The sequence below is a fragment of the Dreissena polymorpha genome, chromosome 11, assembly GCF_020536995.1.
Source record: "Dreissena polymorpha isolate Duluth1 chromosome 11, UMN_Dpol_1.0, whole genome shotgun sequence".
In the NCBI taxonomy this organism is placed as follows: Eukaryota; Metazoa; Mollusca; class Bivalvia; order Myida; family Dreissenidae; genus Dreissena; species Dreissena polymorpha.
In genome coordinates, this window is record NC_068365.1 from 37,501,453 (window position 1) to 37,524,467 (window position 23,015).

The 23,015-nt window shown below is 33.2% G+C and overlaps 1 protein-coding gene across 4 annotated transcripts; it reads right to left on the bottom strand.

Annotated features, from left to right (window-relative positions):
* Window positions 1-8,223: 8,223 nt before the first annotated feature.
* Window positions 8,224-21,967, bottom strand: LOC127849586 (uncharacterized). 4 transcript variants are annotated; one of them, XM_052382311.1, is made up of 6 exons: window positions 21,753-21,967; window positions 18,956-19,212; window positions 15,818-15,890; window positions 15,344-15,426; window positions 12,358-12,424; window positions 8,224-11,155 (listed from the first exon to the last, which is right to left on the bottom strand). In XM_052382311.1, the coding sequence occupies exons 5-6, from the start codon at window positions 12,412-12,414 to the stop codon at window positions 9,791-9,793; spliced, it is 1,422 nt and encodes a 473-aa protein (XP_052238271.1). In that variant the 5' UTR covers window positions 12,415-12,424; window positions 15,344-15,426; window positions 15,818-15,890; window positions 18,956-19,212; window positions 21,753-21,967; the 3' UTR covers window positions 8,224-9,790. The 4 variants fall into 4 exon arrangements, with proteins under 4 accessions (XP_052238271.1, XP_052238272.1, XP_052238269.1 ...); XM_052382312.1 differs by lacking the exon at window positions 18,956-19,212; XM_052382309.1 differs by having other exon boundaries at window positions 15,344-15,890.
* Between the last annotated feature and the right edge of the window lie 1,048 nt (window positions 21,968-23,015).

A 23,015-nucleotide genomic window follows, 5' to 3' on the forward strand; every position in this document is an offset into this window, starting at 1 on the left:
TCTTTATATATGGCATATATAATAATAAAAATGGCTTTGGATGAACCTGTACTCATTGTGTTAGCAACATTTAAGCTTAATATGCATTCATCTATTATTGTTTTTGAACAGAGATTTTTTTCATGTGTGTACCCTACATAAAAATGCAGATTGTTCTCATATTTTGTAATAGCAGGCACACATTTTTAAGTCTATTTCTTTAAATGTTGCATATATCTTATTTTTGTTTGAACATGTAGGCATTGTGTTAGCAACATTTAACCTAAGTTTGCATTTATCTATTATTTTATGGGCACAGACATTGTTTATATGTGAGCACCGTACATGAAAATGATGATATTTGTCGTATTTTGGTACTTTGCGACAAACATTTTCAAGTCTTATTCTTTATATAGGGCATATATAATAAAAATGGCTTTGGATGAATCTGTTCTCATTGTGTTAGCACCATTTAAGCTTAATATGCATTCATCTATTATTGTTTTTGCAAAGAGATTTTTTTCATGTGAGTACCCTACATAAAAATGCAGATTTTTCTCAAATTTGGTAATAGCAGACATACATTTGTAAGTTTATTTCTTTAAATTTTGCATATATCTTATTAAAAATGGCTTTGTTTGAACCTGTTGTCATTGTGTTAGCATTATTTAACCTCAATATTCATTCATTCATTATTTTATGGGCACAGACATTGTTCCCATGTGAGGACCGTACATAAAAATTATGATATTTGTCGTATTTGGTACTATGCAACAAACATTTTCAAGTCTAACTCTTTATATATGGCATATATAATATAAAAATGGCTTTGGATGAACCTTAACTCATTGTGTAAGCAACATTTAAGCTTAATATGCATTCATCTATTATTGTTTTTGCACAGAGATTTTTTTCATGTGTGTACCCTACATAAAAATGCAGATTTTTTTCATATTTGGTAATAGCAGACACACAATTTTTAAGTCTTTTTCTTTAAATGTTGCATATATCCTATTAAAAATGGCTTTGTTTGAACATGTAGTCATTGTGTTAGCAACATTTAACCTTAATATGCATTCATCTATTATTTTATGGGCACAGACATTGTTTCCATGTGAGCACCGTACATAAAAATGATGATATTTGTCGTATTTGGTACTATGCAACAAACATTTTCAAGTCTTATTCTTTATATATGGAATATATAATAATACAAATGACTTTGGATGAACCTGTACTCAGTGTGTTAGCACCATTTAAGCTTAATATGCATTCATCTATTATTGTTTTTGCAAAGAGATTGTTTTCATGTGAGTACCCTACATAAAAATGCAGATTTTTCTCATATTTGGTAATAGCAGACATACATTTTTAAGTCTATTTCTTTAAAATTTGCATATATCTTATTAAAAATGGCTTTGTTTGAACCTGTTGTCACTGTGTTAGCATTATTTAACATTAATATTCATTCATTTATTATTTTATGGGCACAGACATTGTTCCCATGTGAGAACCGTACATAAAAAATATGATATTTGTCGTATTTGGTACTATGCGACAAATATTTTCAAGTCTTACTCTTTATATATGTCATATATAATAATAAAAATGGCTTTGGATGAACCTGTACTCATTGTGTTAGCAATATTTAAGCTTAATATGCATTCATCTATTATTGTTTTTGCAAAGAGATTTTTTTCATGTGAGTACCCTACATAAAAATGCAGATTTTTCGCATATTTGGTAATAGCAGACACACGTTTTTAAGTCTATATCTTTAAATGTTGCATATATCTTATTAAAAATGGCTTTGTTTGAGTGTGTAATAAAAGTGTGTTAGCAAAATTTAACCTCAATATGCATTCATCTATTATTTTATGGGCACAGACATAATTTCCATGTGAGCACCGTACATAAAAATGATGATATTTGTCGTATTTGGTACAATGCGACAAATATTTTCAAGTCTTATTTTTTATATATGGCATATATGGTAATAAAAATGGCTTTGAACGAACCTGAACTCATTGTGTTAGGAACGTTTAAGCTTAATATGCATTAATCTATTATTGTTTTTGCAAAGAGATTTTTTTTATGTGAGTACCCTACATAAAAATGCAGATTTTTCTCATATTTGGTAATAGCAGACACACATTTTTAAGTCTATTTCTTTAAATTTTGCATATATCTTATTAAAAATGGCTTTGTTTGAACCGGTTTTCATTGTGTTAGCAACATTTAACCTCAATATGCATTCATCTATTATTTTATGGGCACAGACATTGTTTATATTTGAGAACCGTACATAAAAATGATGATATTTGTCGTATTTGGTACTGTGAGACAAACATTTTCAAGTCTATTTCTTTATATATGGCATATATAATAATAAAATGGCTTTGGATGAACCTGTACTCATTGTGTTAGTAACATTTGAGCTTAATATGCATTCATCTATTATTGTTTTTGCACAGAGATTTTTTTCATGTGAGTATCCTACATAAAAATGCATATATTTGTCTTATTTTGTACTATGCGACATACATTTTCAAGTCTATTTCTTTATATATGGCATATATAATATTAAAAATGGCTTTGTATGAACTTGTAATCATAGAATAAGCAACATTGAAGCATCATATGCATTACATTATAATATGTCATACTCTAAAGTAACCCTAACATCAACGTAATGTCAAGTGTTTCACGGGTTAGCCTGTGCAGTCCATATTTGCTGGCTACACATGCTAATTGATCTAATACTAAACTAAACATAACATGCGTACAATGTAGCTAACTCTGCAGCCCAGAATCAGTCAATGAAATCAAATGTTATATTTGTTTACAATTAAGCTGGGTAGCCAGGGTACCCTGGGTAGATAGGTAGATAGTGAATAGACACTAATATTAATATTAAATGAAAACAAAATGAAACCCTGAAACCCTGAATGAGCCAATGAAATCAAATGTTATATTCATTTACAATTAACCAGCCAGGATAAACAGCACTGGCTTACTACACAGGCAAATTTCTTTATAAACATTTAATAATAAACAAGCACTATTATTAAAAATAAATGAACAATACTGACACCCTGAAACCCTGAATGAGCTAATGAAATCAAATGATATATTTATTTACAATTAACCACCCAGGATATCCCGCACTGATTAACTACACAGGCTAATTTCTTTATAAATATATTCAACAATAAACAAGCACTAATATTAAAAAGAAATGATAACTACTGACACCCTGAAACCCTGAATGTGCCAATTTAATCATATGTTATGTTTATTTACAATTAACCAGCCAGTATATCCAGCACTGGCTAACTACACAGGCTAATTTCTTGATAAATATATAACAATAAGCAAGCACTAATATTAAAAAGAAATGAACAATACTGACACCCTGAAACCACGAATGAGCAAATGTAATCATATGATATATTTATTTACAATTAACCGGCCAGTGTATCCCGCAATGGCTGACTAAAAGTTCAATGTTAAATTAAATAAAATAAAATTATTGTTTAATCTTAAATTAAACGTAAAGGCAATGTAATAATATTATAACAAACTTACTTTCTCATCCGAAGATGACAGTCTTTTCTGGTCCATATCACACCTAGAAACAGTCACACACAAATGTCCGCACAATATAGTCCGAGTATATAACACTTACACTAACACTATGTACTATATAATAAATCCAATATATAAAACAACACGTCCGAACTCGTCAACTGTCTCGGTGGGTCTAATTAAAAAATGACAAATTACCAATGTATCATAATCACCAGACCATGAAATCCTGAATCAGCCAATCAAATTAAAAGTTAGATATATTATTATATTATTATAATCCTGAACCAGCCAATCAAATTAAAAGTAAGATTATTATTATATTATTTATCATTATGTATTATTGCTTGCGTCAAATGTATTCACGTGTTTCCTGTGTATATTAGGACACAAGCACAGGCTGATTGCAGCACAGGCTATCACTCAGCCGTTATAATTGAAGTTAAAACTTCAATAACTTTTGAACGGCCCAAGATATTTTAAAAATTCAAACGGATTCGGGACCAGCGTGTTGAGTTTAATTAGAATTATGTTTTACTTTAAATATGTGTCCATGTTTAAACAATTTATAATAGAAATAAATTAATTTACCATTGACCAGTCAATCTCGGCATGTCTGCAACTTTTGAACGGCTGAAGATATTTAAAAAATGCAAACGGATTCTGGATCAGCGTGTTCAGTTCCTTTGGACAATATGTTTTTCTTTCAATATATGTCCATGTTTAAACAATTAATAACCAAAAGATAATTAACCAGTGACCCGGCAAATCGGCTTTTCAGTAACTTTTGAACGGCTCAAGATATTCAAAAAATTATAACGGATTCTGGATCAGCGTGTTCAGTTCTATTGGAAAATAATTTTTACTTGAATATATGTCCATGTTTTAACAATTTATAACACAAACGTAATTAACCACTGACCACGCAATCTCGTCTTTTCTATAACTTGTGAACGGCTCAAGATATTTGAAAAATTCAAACTGATTCTGGACCAGCGTGTTGAGGATCATTGAACAATATGTTTTACTTTCAAATTATGTCCATGTTTAAACAATTTATAATAAAAAGAAATTAATTTACCATTGACCAGGCAATGTCGGCATGTCTGTAACTTTTGAACGGCTCAAGATATTTGAAAAATTTAAAAGGGATTCTGGATCAGCGTGTTCAGTTCTATTTGACAATATGATATACTTTCAAGATATGTCCATGTTTAAACAATTTATAACCACAAACTAATTATACAGTGACCCGGAAAATCGGCTTTTCTGTAACTTTTTAACGGCTCAAGATATTTGAAAAATTGCAACGGATTCTGGATCAGCGTGTTCAGTTCTATTGGAAAATAATTTTTACTTGAAGGCATGTCCATGTTTAAACAATTTATAACACAAAAGTAATTAACCAGTGACCACGCAATCTCGTCTTTTCTATAACTTGTGAACGGCTCAAGATATTTGAAAAATTCAAACGGATTCTGGACCAGCGTGTTGAATTCCATTGAACAATATGTTTTACTTTCAAATTATGTCCATGTTTAAACAATTTATAATAAAAAGGAATTAATTTACCATTGACAAGGCAATGTCGGAATGTCTGTAACTTTTGAACGGCTCAAGATATTTGTAAAATTCAAACGGATTCTGGATCAGCATGTTGAGTTCAATTAGAATTAAGTTTTACTTTAAAGATGTGTCCATGTTTAAACAATTTATAATAAAAATAAATTAATTTACCATTGACCAGGCAATCTCGGCATGTCTGTTACTTTTGAACGGCTGAAGATATTTAAAAAATGCAATCGGATTCTGGATCAGCGTGTTCAGTTCTATTGGACAATATGTTTTTCTTTCAATATATGTCCATGTTTAAACAATTTATAACCACAAACTAATTAACCAGTGACCCGGATAATCGGCTTTTCTGTAACTTTTGAACGGCTCAAGATATTTGAAAAATTGCAACGGATTCTGGATCAGCGTGTTCAGTTCTATTGGAAAATAATTTTTTCTTGAAGGTATGTCCATGTTTAAACAATTTATAACACAAAAGTAATTAACCAGTGACCACGCAATCTCGTCTTTTCTATAACTTGTGAACGGCTCAAGATATTTGAAAAATTAAAACGGATTCTGGACCAGCGTGTTGAGTTCCATTGAACAATATGATTTACTTTCGAATAATGTCCATGTTCAAACAGTTTATAATAAAAAGAAATTAATTTACCATTGACCAGGCAATGTCGGCATGTCTCTAACTTTTGAACGGCTCAAGATATTTGAAAAATTCAAACGGATTCTGGATCAGCGTGTTCAGTTCTATTTGACAATATGTTTTACTTTCAAGATATGTCAATGTTTAAAGAATTAATAACAAAAAACTAATTAACCAGTGACCAGGCAAATCGGCTTTTCTGTTACTTTTTAAGGGCTCAATATATTTCAAAAATTCTATCGGATTCTGAATCAGCGTGTTCAGTTCTATTGGAGGAAACGTTTTACTTGAAGATATATCCATGTTAAAACAATTTAAAACACAAAATTAATTAAGCAGTGACCACGCAATCTCGTCTTTTCTGTAACTTTTGAACGGCTCAAGATATTTCAAAATTTCAAACGGATTCGGGACCAGCGTGTTAAGGTCCATTGAACAATAAGTTTTACTTTTAAGATATGTCCATTTTTAAACAATTTATTATAATAATAAATTAATTTACCATTGACCAGGCAATGTCGGCATTTCTGTAACTTTTGAATGTCTCAAGATATTAGAAAAATGCAAACGGATTCTGCATTAAAAGTGCATTCGGTGCACCCGGTCACACACGGCATAGTCGGAAATAATACTAAAACAACGGTCGGTGCGTCATTAAGTGCGTAATCAGAGGTCATAACTCGTATTGCCCTGTCTTTAAGGTCGAATAAAGAGTCAGTTATTGCCGTTACACCTCTTGACATCGTGGCAACACTTATTTCAAAAGTATCCCCGATCAATTGAAAGAAATTTACCGAAGCATAAAACCAAAGCGCTATCATTATCTCAAGGTCGTTGTATCCTTTGTATGTTCATGTCCTCTAGTTTGTCAATGCATTTCCGTCGAAAATCTGCACCGTCTCCGTAGTTCTTCGTCGACGAAATGTTTCACGTGTCTTTTTAATCTAATTTTGTATTAGTTAATTCTCGGTAACTTGTACTTACCCAGCTAGGGAAGCAGGGTATGTTTTACCCTGGTTTTAACCGACCTTACCAAATTTCATGAAACAAAAATACTTACCTACAAGTTACTAACGGTATCCGGTTAACCGCCGGTTAAACTGTTTATTCACTCGGGTGCAGATGGTTACAATACATTAATTTGTAATTTATCTGACATACTGGCGGAAATATGACCTGGCAAAACCTTCTTAACACCTTAATCACAAATAAAAATATTAGATGTGAACGTAAAACTTATGATTTATTCAGTGTGGCATTTGGCAATTTCAAGTATTTTACAGATTGCTCTTAAATTTGTTTCATAATTAATTTGAACTCGGTCGCTTTTATAAAAATATTTAGATCTTGTCTGTCGCCCAATCGCCTTTAGTTGTCGGTTTATGTTTGTATCAGACCTGCAACCAAAACAGGCAAACCTTATCCTTAAAACAAAACATCCACACTGATACAACTAAACAACTAACCGTGATTTTTTTCTGCGGTCTTTGTTGGAATGAAGGAAACAGGAACACAATATTAAGAGCCGGAAGGAAGTAGGAACCGCACAGAATGGGCTCCGATAATTAACCTTATCGCCTTCATTGCATGGTATTTTCCTAACGAACACACTTGGAATGTCAATAAAAAATAAGACTAACGACTCCTGGTCTAAAAACATCTCGTGTTTGTATTATGTGTTAAACGTTGCGGAGCGTTTTATGATCATTTAATCGCGCATCAGGAAGTTTTAATTGTGTTAATTTGGTGGACGTTTAAATTTAAATTATTAATGTCACTATTGTTACATTTAAAGGGATCTTTTCACGCTTTGGTAAATTGACAAAATTGAAAAAAGTTGTTTCTGATTCGTAAGTTTTCGTTTTAGTTATGATATTTGTGAGGAAACAGTAATACTGAACATTAACCATGCTCTAATATAGCCATTATATGCATCTTTTGACGATTTTAAAACCTAAAAATTATAAAGCGTTGCAACGCGAAACGATTGAATAATTTGGAGAGTTCTGTTTTTGTCGTTAAATTTTGTGAAACTACGAAGATTGCTTATATAAGGTATAAAATACGTCAAAAATGTGTACTCGGCGGAATAGCTCAGTAGGCTAAAGCGTTTTTACTTCAGGACTCTGGCAGGACTCCAGGGGTCACTGGTTCGAAACCTGCTCCGGGCAATGTTCTTTTTCCTTTTTTAATTTTTTTCTTGATTTTTTACTGGAGCTTTTACGATCCAATGTTTACATGTATCAATATAAAGCATTTAATGAATAAGTTAAAAAAATGCCCAAATCTGTGAAAAGGCCCCTTTAACGTCTTAAATACAAAAACTTCAAATATCGAATGAGAATAAAACAAATGAATAATATCAACTTTTGAAGATTACGTGTGATTATGTTAATGCGGGTGTGAATGCGGGTTGTGGAATAAAACGCATGATAAAAACATTGAATTAAACTTAACTTATTTCAATTCTATAACAATTACAGTAAATGTCAGTCAAATATTACCGAATATAAAAAGCCAAAAACTACATCCAGAAACGAGCCCACAACACGTGAGTTAATGAAAAAGCAGCGACATCATTAAAAAGGAAAGAACATGATACATACAGCAAACAAAAAGACAAATGCATATATATCAATTCACTGTTACAACACGATTATATGACTGTATATATTTTCGCACAGCGAAGGCAATATTTAAATATATTCATATACATACACAATAAAACAATATATAATTCATATATACATGACCCCAACAAAAGCATTCATACATCAACACGCAACAATTATGTTTTCAAAACAATGAGACAATTAAACCTAACTTTAACACTAAATTTAGCGCAAATTTGCATCAACCCAATTCGCGTGTATATAATATTTGCATCACGTCTGTGTTTATTCAAGTACAATATGAGCCACGCCCAGCGAAACATGGGTATAAGGTCGTATGCAGTAAGCGCCCGCTGCGGGGGCATGAACGGTATCGTAGTATTATTAGCGGACAGGGTAGCTCCTGAAAAGGAATGCGCATATGGCATAAGACCCATTTTCGAAGGGTTGTATATTGACACAATTTATTAGGCAAGTATCAAAGGATATTAAATACTTAGTACAGACAAAAACTTAAATGGTTACAGTAACAATAAAATCGAAAAATAATACAACAATATTACTGATACATTCAACAGTTACACTTTTTAAATCGTACTGCGACAATAGCATTACAGGTTGACACATACAGCAATCATATTCATAGAATATATTGGCGCACATTTTATCAACGAGTCTTTTTTTAAAGACACACTTGCTTCACATATAATCGACACTTTTATCTTAAAATGTAAATCATTATGATGTACACGCAAATCTTGGGCATGGAACTAGGGTGCATCGCTCAAATGTTTTCAAAAATACGTAAATTAATAAATTTAAAAACAACCACATCAAACAAATGCATTCCTCGTTGTAAAACCCTTCTTTTCATTGAAAGCTGATGATTGTTGTGTTGTTATTGTTATATCTGTAATCATATTAAACCGGCTTACACATTATACTCATGTATGCTTAAAATCGTACATATACAATGGCGCATTGTGAGGCTACCTTTGAATTTTGTATTTACATCACAACGACTACTAACTGTGTCTAGCATACCAAATATGGACATAATGTAACACTCTGAATGGGATTTTACATGGGGATCTGACTTAAGGAAAGCCGACGTGTTTACAAATATGTTTTTCATGAAATAATAACACTTTAAATAATTAGCATTACATTCACGTTTCGTCTATTCATGTCAATTATAAGAATAATAAAACATTTTAGCAAGTGTATATGGATAGTTTGCAACGAAAGGCAAGTATACACCAGTGTGCAAGAATAAGTTTACTGTTCGAATCATTCTTCTACACAATAATATCAATGACCAAACAGAGGATAAGTGTCTATCTGTACTCGAGAGTTACAGGTGGAAGTCAAATGGTTATTGATGGATGTTATTGTTTTACATCAATATACGATCGAACATAGTATCTAGATCATTAACAAGACCCCCCTCACTTATCATTCTCTGTCTAACTTCCCTCAAAATCGCCTTCTGACGTGCCCGTGCTGCCTGAAATAAAACAGCTTTCTCGATTCTGTTCTGGCATATCAGCTCCAGCATCTCCAACTCTATTTTCCAACTGCTGAACCGTCGTAGTGGTTCAGGATGTGCGATTAGGGCTTGTCGTATCTTTGGTAGCCTAAGGATAACCCGCGGACCTTCATCTATCATATCATTAATAGTAGCTATCCAAGTACGCTGCTGTTTATAATCCAGATCACAACCTGCCAGTAGATTTCTTTCTGGAATCATGTAATAGGGAAGCTCCAACTTAATTATAGCAACTCTTAACGCATCCAATCCTTTATGCAGCCAGTGTAACAGACTTCTGTCATGAAACAATGACTGAGGGTTATTTTCTGCTATCCATAATACAATGTTTTTTACCGTGAACGATGTAACCTCTTTTTTACTTGGTTTTAAAACATCTTTCTTCACCATTTTTAATAAGATATAGAGTTTTACCTGAGTGTCATTTAGATTGTTTGCAAGTACGTTTTCTCCAGAGTTGAAACACATTCTCCATTCAACATGTTCATAAGCACTGCCTTTATATCCAACAGGAGTAACAAATGCACCAAGTGATAAAACCTCCTGAACAATGTTAGGTTCGGGCCAATTGCGAGGTCTTGTCGCCCATCTTGTGAGAATGCTTGGGCAGTAGAAATGTAGTGCAAGTACCAAATCCCGGTGCCATTTTCCAGCAATTGTAGCAGGCGTTGACGGTCCAGCACGCTCGTGTTGAACTTCGCCTTCATAGGGTTTACGTTTCAACAACTCATTAACATATAAGTCACTGCTCAATAGTGTGCGACCATATCCATCATCACACAAGGCATCGTCCATATGAATTGGAATCTTTGTTCCATATCTCTCTAGTAGCAGTATACAGTGCCCATGGTAACTCATACGTCTGCATGATCTCAGTATGTTTATCTCTGCCGGAATGGTACTTGAATCAACACCATCTTCTAAACAGATGACAGTATCTGTAACACGAATTAAATCTATATCACTCTCCAAGGGGCAAGTAATGCCCTCAGCTTTGCTACCCGTAGTGATAAACGTATCACCATTCAGGTAGCCAGTCAGACCCTCAGCTTTGCTACCCGTAGTGATAAACGTTGGCTGACTACGTGTGATTGCAGTCAAATATCTGCCGTACGCCTTGTAGGCGTTTATTCGAGCCCCTCGTATCTGAGGCCCATAGCCAAGACAATTCATCAGAGTACAGGTCTCTGCAGAGAAATGTTCATACTGAAACTGAAATGTGTTATAATTACATATTTATATATATATATATATATATTTATATTTATATATATTGATATATATATATATATATATATATATATATATATATATATATATATATATATATATATATATATATATATATATATATATATATATTTATGTATATATATATATATTTATATATGAAGTGCTATATAGAGAATAACAGGTTGCTGCCGCATTGTTTTGTTACATATCAAGTGAGCCTTAGTATAAAATAATGGCAATATTTGCCGAGTCGTTTTTTGTGCCGAGTCTGATATGTTACAAAACAATAGGACATTGACCCGTTTTTCTGTTAATCATAAATATAGGTCAACATTTCTTTCGACTCTTCATTTCTAGCGGTTATGATTGTGCAGTGAGGCGGTTGACGTGTTAATCATTACGACTTGAGAACTTCGGCTAAATCTTCATTGTTTCTATAGAGGCTTTAAGCTTTAAGCCGTCTTCAGAGGCATCTGATTGTTATGTATATGAAATAAATCTGCGTTTTTTTCTTACACAGTTTTGTTTACAGATTGACCATATTTATGTGTACGTTAAAATTTGTATAACCCATCCTTAATCATTGTAATATATTTGAAAAACTTAAGACGATACGAAATTAAAATGTGAAAATAACGCGTCACGTTTTTACAATAATGTTTTCATTTTTGTATCAAAAGGTAAAGAGCATTGAAATCCTCTTAAACGCGCGTTTAATGTGTAGTTAAGTGTGGGGATCACCTCTTTCAATCGGTTTGAATCGCCAATTCGTTGATATAACTGTTTCATGGCAATTATCCAAGTGTTAAGTATTGTTTCTATTATTGGTGTTTTGTTGAAAAAATAGTCCAAAAGAATCTCGTGACATAGTTTATGCACTTCAATTGTTTGCTTCATTGATATGTCTAAAATACGTGTTTTTTGCTGTTTTTGACGCTTTAAGTGTTGAACAAATAATACACCTTCGTGTCAGATTGTTTGTTGTGTTGATAAAAATCATAAGTATGTTCCTTAGTATTTGTCAAATGTCCAACAACGGATTTGAATATATTCACATAATGTGAAGACATAAACAAACCATGCATTATTACAATATATTCAAAATGTAAATTGTGTTTATATATCACTTCAAATAATTATCGTTTCAATGAAAACAAACTTCTTTAAACGGACTATATTACCAGAGCTTGGCGGCTGTGCACACTGCCATGTTCGGTGAACCCTCCGCCATCAGCCATTCATATCGTTCTGCCGTAAGATTTAGGACATCATATAACTGATGCGTTTGTATCATAATAGTATGTTTATAGTGATATGTCAATGGTGTTTGCATAATCACATTAGTGCTAAAAACATTAAGTTGTTTTACATGAAATCAGGGCCCGTATTCACCAACCCATACTTAGACTTAAGAATAAAGAATAGACTAAGAGCCAAGAAAAAAATCCAGCATTGAATATATACAGGCTACCGCTGGTGTTTATATTATATCATATCAACAAAATGTTATTCATGAATAATGATGAACTTAGAGGTGGTTAATGCCAAGTATTACTCAAAATTAAAGAGATTTTTTTAACATTCCAATTTAAAGAATATTCTTTATTCTTAGACTTAAGTCTAACAATTGGTTGATGAATACGGGTCACGGATTTGTTAAAAGGTGCAAATAGGCTCATAACCAGATTGATTCATATGACAAGTGCAGATTTGTGTTGTACTAACACGACGATAACTCGTACATTTGATGTTTAATCTTTAAAATGCATGACTCATATTTAGAAAGCCACATCTGAAACTGCACCAAAGAAATGTTAGTTGTTCCAAATGAAATACACATTCCTATGTATATTTCATTGGTGAACAAGAAGGCCATAACGGACATTGAGCACTCACCTCTGTTCCCGGACATTTATTTTTAAGATTTGACCAGATGACCTAGGTTTTGACCACACTTGACCAATTCAAACATACCCTTAACATGGTTCATTTAGACATTTCCAGGCATCATTCAAGCACTTTTAAAGCATTGTGAAGGTCAACTAGCAAATTATCATAACTATTTGTAGCACAATTTATATTTTTCCTACAAATACATGATATCAACAATGCTGATGTTTGTTTAGAAATATATTTGAAAAGACAAATGTTTCCTTAAAATCAGTTAACAATATGACTAGACACGTTTTGAATTTCGAATATTATTGGACTGATGTTTACATTGAAACAGTTTTCAACATAACTACTAAGTATATGCTAGGCCTAATATTGTCATTAACATGGTTTTCAACATGACAACTTATTTGATAGAACATTGGGTAACCCCTTAAGTAAGTGTACCGATGTGCGTTTAAATATGATGCAATAAGCTGAAAGCTTGGAAAAATAAGTGCTCAACATTTTGACTGTGAGCATTTAATTTACAGAACATATACGGAGATAAATTTGCCAATCATAAACATATGCAATGGTCTCAAAAATAAAAACAAAAACATGTTGAGACTCTAAGTGGGTCGTCTAACTTAATGATAATATTCATATTCATCATGATTAAGACGATTTTGTGTTTCATGTTGATTCATCGAAATGCTGGTATAAGAGCAGTGTATGACCAATAATTTGCTGTGCATACAAATCATACGAGCGTAAACTGATTGATGAATTTCAAAGATTTGGATAAACAACTCACAATTTTGTGAGCGATTTGAATCAAGGTTTGTGGAAATAAAAATACTTGTGCTATAATCAGTGTTAGTTCAAAACCGAGTGTGACTAACATTCGAATAGTTGCAAAACGGATATAAGTTGTTGCAAGGTGATGAGTATAGTTGTGGGAAGATTTCGTTACCTCTGGTTGTGGCACAGTTGTGTTAACGGACTTCGATTGATCAATTAGGACTGATGTTTTTGTGTGTATTTATGATTTGTCTGAAAGAAGTGTTATGCTATCAGTAAATGGTGATGAAAATCTGTTTAGGATTCGAGATATACTCCAAAAGTACAAATATGCTTGAAGAACAAACGAATTAAACAATTAAAATATTTACGAGTAGGGTGTACCCCCTTACAAGTGTAAACAAGATTATTTTAATTTTTTTGAAATGCAAGAATTGTCAAACATAGTGCTGATTGATTCACACAAGTGAATTGATAACACAAATTGCAAGACATATGAAGCAAAAGGGAGTAGTGAAAATGTTGCTACGGAATATGTTGCAAATTTTGCAACAGCAGAGGGATGAAGTCGAAGTTATTATGTCTCGAGTACTGAATCAAATTCAGAGTATTCAGACAAAATTTGTCAAAAAATGAACTGACTAAGAGCATTTTGATTTGCAAGAATTTGCAAAGTTGCAAATGAATGATTCAAATATAATTTCGTGATAAATTTGTTGGAAAAAAAGTAGTAAACTAACAGTAATGATGTGTGTGACATATGTGCAGAGATATTAACTACTTTTAGTATAGATGGGATTCATCGATAGTGAATGATGATGTGTTGCATAGAAAATGTGAATATGATGATCGTTGCTCGTTTGGTTTGCAATTAGTTGCCCCAAGTAGTATTAACTTGATTTTGTATCAGTTACATGATAGTGCTTAGGCGAGATAATGAGGTGTCAAGAACACTTTACATACTTTTTGGAAAATAATTGTTCGGATTGATTGTAAAAGAAAAAAATGTTCAAGAAAAGCTACTCAATTAAAGATTAAAGCCCAAATGAGACGAATACATTTTGATGCTAAATGTAAAGTATTTATTGTGACTGTATTTGTTCATTTGCATTAGCGAACAATGGCCAATATATTTGATAGTTTGTTTTGACCAATTTACAAAATGGACAGAATGATTTTATCTCAAAAATATTTAAACTGTTCGAATTGAACATATTTCGATACTTTTTGTACAAATGTTTGGTATGTCTCTGTCAGTTCAAGCTGACCAAGAGGTTCAGTTCCAGTCAAAAGTACTTAAAAGAATGTGTTTATCTTATTATAAAGGGATAGGCCAGAAGTCTTCATCACCCACACTCAAAAGGTGGAGTTGATCGAACGAACAGAATGACGAATTAAACTATTTACCTTCATTTGTGTCTCAAGTTCGCGATGACTGTGATCAATATGTACCTTTCTGCTAAATAGCATACATGTCATCTGGTCACTCACCTACTGGTCATATCCCGTACAAATGAAGTTTGGTTAAGACATGAGATTGCCCATTAATCTTGTTTTTGGTAGTCCTTCAAGTTCTGAAAATAGACTAAATGACAAGGTAACATGGAAAATATAAAGACACAGCTTACTATTTAATATTAATATAATTTCTTATAGGAACTAGACTTAGCATTTCAAGTGACGTAATGAAAAAGAGCTATGAACATTGTGCAAAGTTGTTGATAAAGTTTGGTATAATAACCCAAAAAGGAAGATCGGTCTTACGGCAAATTGGAACAAAAGTGAACTTTATCATGTGAAGTCATTGACAATAGAATGTTTGATTTCGAATTCAAATTAAACACAGATACAGACCTACAGGTGTTCCCCACAACACATTAAAACTGTATTGTGATGGAAAGTAGTAATGTTTGTGTGAATAGTAACTACTAATCCTTCTTTTTCTGTCATATTTGAACATGTTACCATAGTTGAAGAACAGGTAGGTCAATCAGTGTTAAGGATTGTGATAGTCATCCACGCGTGTCTGATTTGAATCCTGAAATAGTATACATAACATGAACTTGGACAATATTTGTTTTTGCGATGTAATGGAAGGTTTGTATTCTTATGCTCATTGAAATTTGTTATAGGAATAGCATAAGTAATGTAAACAGTGTGTACATAGTTTGTTTGACATTTCTGATATAATCTTTATTGCATATTTAAAATGTTGCAATTCAAGCAGCTATTGCATACATGTGTATTATTTCTTGATATAAATAAACTAGGTATGTTTAAAAAAAATCATTACCATTCGGTTTTTCGAGTTTTAAGTTATTAATAATTGATAGCGAAGGTGTTTAGACGGCAAGTGTGTTATTTAAATCAAACTGAATATAGCTTTGCCAATGGATAAATGTGAATGTAAAACGTGTTTGAATATTTCGTTACGTTGGTCATACATTAGTTGCAATAATCCAACTACAACCAATTGACTCTGCGGACTTTTTCCATGTAAACTCGCCGCAAGGAATCCAGACGGCACTTAAAGCGGTTATATGTGCCACATTAACTATTATCTGGCATAAATAAACGCAAACATGGCAATAAATATATCCCTAATGCGCAAAATAAAACAACTTACGAGATATGGTGTGCTCGCAGAATAATGATAATAATTCAAGTTTTAAACATGTTAACTATTCCAGAACATGTCTACGCTTTTGTAATGGAAAATGCAAATATGGCAAATTTGAAAATATGCAAACACTGGACTTTATAATTCATTATATGTAAGCTGTTTAACCCAAAGAGAACGTGCAACAATGTATAGAGTGCGATGTGTTTACACCAAGTACCAATAAACATACAGTAACGACACCGCTGCCATACGAATGCGTCCTAATTCAAATAACTTCCGTTGATATACTTGTCAATTCAAAACTTTCGGTTTCGGTTTCATGACATTGTTTTTATCAAGTTTTTGTTTTGAGTATTTCTCCACAAAAGACAAGCAATGGATGTTGATAATGACATGTATTGTGTTTGCAACAATGTGTACGGTTGATTGAACTCTTTTTTATAGACATACATGCGACATATTTTAAACCAGACTTTTGCCTTTACGAGGCACAATATATATTGAATATCTTGAAAGTCACAATAGACCTTGACTGTTATTATTTTCAGATTTCGAAATGGCATTTAAAAGCTTAAATCACTCTGTTATGTTTAATTGTCTTGGGCACCTAAATTTCGGACAACAACTAATTCAATGGATAAAAGTATTTATCATGGATATAACTAGTATCATTATAAACAATGGAAACCTTTCTAGACGTTTTAAAATAGATCATTGTGTTTGTCAGAAACACAATGCCTCCTAATGCGCCGAATTTTTTACCTTTGACCTTGAAGGATGAATTTGACCTTGACCTGTCAACAATCAAAATGTGCAGCTTTATGACATACACATGCATGCCAAGTATCAAGATGCTTTCATCAATAATGCAAAAGTTATGACAAAACTTTACCCTAGGTTTAAGTTTTAAGACAGTCAGACAGACACACACAATGACGTACAGACAGACAGGCAAAAAACAATATACCCCCTTTTTTAAAAGGGGGCATAAACAGGAGTTGAAAAAGGTTACCCACTATCGTCGTCCTTTTTTTATTTTATGCTTAGAAATTATATCGAATTATATAAATGCTTATACAATTTTTTTCAATGATGGATTAGCAACGTCCTTCAAAACACAAGTGGAAACCCTACAAAACTTTAGCAAAAATATCAGGACTAAACCTAAACTCAATAAAATCAACTTATGACTTTGGATCTCTAAAAAAACTTAAACTTTGAATATTGTACAGAAAATAAATTCATTTTGACATTTGATTGGGCTAAAACTCTAGGAATGAATTTTTACAATCAGCATAAACTTAATATAGAAAAAAGCTAAATACCGAATATTAAAGAATTTGAAGCTGGGAAAACTAGGCTTAATGCAAAAGCGTAAAGTGTCATCCTAGGTTAGCCTGTGCAGTCCGCACAAGCTAATCAGGGACAACACTTCCCGCCAAAACTTGATTTTCGGTAAGGATTGACTTCCTTGAAACTAAACATACCAAACAAAGCGGAAAGTGTCGTCCCTGATTAGCCTGTGCAGACTGCACAGGCTAATCTGGGACAACACTTAACGCACATGCATTAAGCCCAATTTTCTCAGAACAAGGCCCATATTATTGTTAATGAAGCATAGAGTAGAAAATGTAAGTCCCTGTGAAACGTTGTCAATCATACATAAATAAATGACAGTTTGTAGTTTTTGTTATTTGTTCTTGCTTTAACTTAGCTGCTGTAAAAAAATGCCATGGAGTTATTAATAAACTAACCACCGTATATTTTCTTGTTTACTTTTGTACTGATTGACTTTTTATACTCAGTCTCATGTACAAACTATCGTACGCCAGATTGTGGCTCTGACGCAAATCACTGCTGCTTATAAATTTATTTTGAGCTTAAAAACAAAGATATTGTTAAAATGAATTACTTTTACAGGATGTATTGCGAAAAAATATGTCGAGTCGCAACAAAGGGTACCACAGCACAGTTTGCCATAGAGCGTTAGCCTTACAAATGGCAAGCTCAGTTTTAGTGGCTACTCAATACGCAATACGGTTATGCAACAAGGATAAGCGCACCCGACTCGGAATCGCTTCCAAGTTTTGTCATTCTTGATGACGCGTGTCTTTAACATAAACGTAATTGTCAATCACACAGTTTTATGACGGGATATGAAAACGCTTAAATTTTCAGCGTTGTGATGTTATTTTCTCATTAAATCAATTTAAAAGCGTTAACATGGTCCAATCAGTTCCTTTGAAAATACATATTTACAGACCTAGGTTCATACTGAGACAGGTTCAAGGACAGACGAGACAAGGAAACATATTCTTTCACCAGCGGCCAATATTACATGACTTCTTCCATTCGGCCTAGCACCATCACAGTTAAATTATGAGGCTTTAATAAAGCCTTATTCTCTCCACTAGCAAACTTTTGGCTCATAGCCCTATTGCGCAGCCGTAAAATAAGCCAAATACAATGCAAAAACCAACCACATCTGCAGCGTTCGGACAACACATCACGGTGCGGGGCCACCGCGCTCACGGACAGCGGGCCACGTCGATTTCTTTGAATGTTTGAAATGATCGCTCTTATGGACGTTAGAGGCGATAGCATGGCGCACCCACAGCGTTGCTGAAGACTGCACGGCGCGCACATCGGCGTTCTGCTTTTTTGGACGCCATGGAAGCGCCCGTTCCGGTGTTACTTGGGTTTAACAAGTCACTACTTATACATTCGTCGCACTTGACTGAAGAAACAAATCGTATCGGTTATAAGTATATGAACAAAGTGGATTCATTTCTAACATTGCTAACTGTAACTCCGTATTTTCAAGTAGCCACATCAACGAAACATTTCAACGCATTTATGGAGGTACGGTCAACGCATTTTGCAATCGTTGCTTTAGTATTTAACGCAATAGCAACAGTCGAATTTTTATATTACCGGTAAATTGCGATTTTACGCATTAAGACATTCCTTATTTCGTGTTTGCAGTTATGTAGTCAAACTTAAATTTGACACATTTAATGGGGAACATTAACTATGACTGCTCACTGCAGTAATGTAAAAATATACTACATAGCGCTATTGATGAAATAGTGGATATAACTGGGTCGATTCTACGAATAGTTACGGTAATATCGCTGAAAATAACCCTACATTACATTTTTTCTCAATTCGTTTTCAATTTTTTCTTTGCATCAAACGTGTAATCACAAAACTAGTATACGGTTCACACCAAGAGAACTCTATTTTAAGGATGTTCGATCTTAGCAACTACGTATAGAAACGCACTTTTGAAATTACACGTTGCACATTACTATAAATGTGTAAATTAATTTTAGTGCGTAAACTTATGCATTGTACCAGAAACAAACGGCTTCCTGGTGCAACTAGTGTGCTGCTTAGAAATTGATCAAGAGCTTAAAAATGAACTGTATATTGATGAAAGTAACTATTTTTAAATTGAATTGCCAAACACCGGAGTCATACAAAGGGTACCACAGCTTGGCCTGCCAAAAGCGACTTGAGGGTAAGATGTGCGCTTTAAAAATGATAGTTACACTTAAATTTTCAGTTTTAAACGTTACTAAATACGGTAATGCTATAAGAATTCTTTATGTGTAGAGCTAGTATAAAAAAGTACCTGAGGCAAACTCGTAGAAATAATTTACAAAGTAATAAAATCAAAACAATTATAAAACTTACTCTATGTTCGACAATTATCGGATAAGAATGAAAAATGTTATATTGAAGACGGTCTGTCTGTGATTTGTGGAAGAAGTTACACCTATAAAAGTGACATGACCTGCTCCGTAATAAACATTATAATTGTCGGATGAGTAATCATCGTTGTTTGAGCGTGTAGTATTGCTTCGTTACTCCTGCGTTATATCTATGAATCCCTTTTTGCTTAAATGCGACGATTTTAGTAACTTATAAAATGTAAGATTCCTTACTTTTTTGTGGAAAAGTCATTTAAAGAAAATACAACGACATCATTTAGTGTCGACAAACGCGTCAATCGAAATAAAATCATATAGATACTGACTGGAGAATATTATTTTTTAATTTGCACGTGTTCGGCGTCTAATATTTGCGTGCCGAAAAAAGTATGTTATTCGCTTCATGAAAACCAGGCGACTGAATTTTCAACCGCTAAAAATATGTAGCTAGCTCATTTTATTTTCTTATGATAAGTTTCATTCAAATGCGCTAACATGGTGTAAGAAATAACCTGAATCTTGGAAAAAACTGATATGTACAGGCGAAGGTTTCTACTGTGATACATTCAAATAGAGGTCCTCAAAACGTCCTCAAACCGTGTTTTATATTAGTGTGTAAAATATGCAAATGAAGGTCCTCAGTTTGATGACTTGTAACGAAAGTCCTCATAACGTATGCATTGAAGAAATATGTGCATAATATGCAAATGGTATGCAAATGAAGGTCCTCTTTGTGTAGTCCTCAGAAGTATAGTCAAACAAGATATTTCATTGCTTTAGTTTTCTCCCCATTAGAGGGGGTGTAACAAAGTTCTCGATAGCGCAATCCATAAACGGCAAAAATATGAAAATAACGCATTTTTGGCGAAGCGCTCTGCCCATGGGAAAGGGACGTCCTCATATTCCTGATGTTTAACTCGGTCATCACATGAGTTTTTGAACAAGTATGTGTTTGTGTGTGTGTGTGAGTGTGTGAATTCTGAATAAGTTTGCCATATATGTTATATGTCATATTACCATTGTTTAATATATGCAAATGTAACTGATGTTTATGTAAATGTCAAACATGGTAAAATAAATGAAGAACAAATGTTGAATACTGGGGATATAAGGAATAAACGCGCTTCATCATACCAGTTCCAATTTCATTGGATTGATTTTGTATCAGGCTAATGTAAAATGCTATATATGACCGTTTCTATTTAAAGAAAGAACCAACCCGAACATTTGAAAAGCTTTTAATTACTCATTGCTCAGGTTTTCTAGGGCTCGTATTCGATTAAAACTTTCGGTAATATATGTTTTATCTAATTAGTATGATTTTTATAGAAATAAACATCCAACAACTATGATTTCATCATCATATACATAATAAAACATTAAATATAAATCAGACATTGCACATCAATATCCATTATATATCTTTTCATTTGAAAAAAGGTAGGGAAACTTTCCCCAGGCAGCTTAATGCATAACGCCAAGCCGTTTCATTTTAAACAAAACTTTCTACAAGCACTACACTATTTTAGAGCTTTGAAACTACAACACTTTCTCAAGTTACCTTTATTTTTCTTGTTTGTATTTCCTGAATTTCACACACACCAAACATCAATTACATCGTCCACGGATGGAGATTCTAAAATATCTAGATCGCGATATAACATGTAAGATCCTTCATGTATATACATATGCATAAGACGGGCGTACTTGTGGACTTGTGTCCTTAATCACTTGACTGTTATTTGGTTTCAGTACGGTCGTCTGAATTACAACAACACTTTGTAAGTGTCTACGTGACAGATACATTTTAATTGTACCGTCTTCCGGTGTAAATAGTCTTTTCTATGTGGATTTCGAATAAGTGTACATTTCTTCCTCAATAATCACGATCGCACTACGTTTGTATTCGTTACATCTATTTCAAGCAGAGTTGTCGTTCTTTACTCTAATTCCACACATTTGAAATAAGTTTAATGTTGAAATTCTGTATGCGTTATGAAATTGCGTTTGTACTTGAAATCACAAGTACGTTAATGTTTTGGACATACTCAATACTTTGCTTGAAGTGACTCTTGCGCGGGAAATCATTTATATGCTGACGGCATTTGCTATTTTGATAGTTCACCATCAATAAACAACACGTTGAAGCTTAACATTATTTGAAATAGTAATGGCACAGTAAAGATGTTAATCATCAGTTAAATATCTCAGAAAACACTAACTTTACGCTATTGCAACAATAATTACATGTGTCGAAGTGAACAGATACCGAGATAACCTCCAAATGACAATAAAAATCTATATAGCAGTAAACAGTGAAACTGTGTAAAGTGTCAGTGGGAATTGAGCTACGTGGATACCATGGATACCTTTTCTGTTTGTTTTGTAGCTATGGTGTCTAGATGAAGATTACATTGTTTAAATTAGAGCCACTGCAGTTGGTTAAGAGTGCAATAATAAGTTATGTGTTGGGTATAAATTATACATATCAAGTTTCGTATGTAGGATATTTTCAAGATGGTATTCTTAACCACAATTGTCAGTTTCTTTTGCTTAAAGAGTAAAGTGCACATACAAAAGGAATGAATTGTCTTTATTTAGTACATTTTTTAAAACTCCTCAGATTTACTCTTGTAAAGGTTCGCAATTGTCAACATATGTCATCACATACATTTAATTCACTTTGATGGCCCATCAGAACACAGCTTATGTAACAAGAGCTGTTTCAAGAGAGCACGCTGGGCTATTATTCCGCTTCAATAGTGTAATGTACATGTTCTGTCAGTCATCTTATATAATGAATGTATAGACATTATTGATGATG

Bases quoted from the DNA above. Each gene is read 5' to 3' on its own strand.
- LOC127849586 (XM_052382312.1), bottom strand. From the start codon at position 12,414: ATGGCTGATGGCGGAGGGTTCACCGAACATGGCAGTGTGCACAGCCGC. The intron at 11,156-12,357 runs GTAATATAGTCC...AACACATTTCAG, and splicing joins TGCACAGCCGCCAAGCTCTG to TTTCAGTATGAACATTTCTC.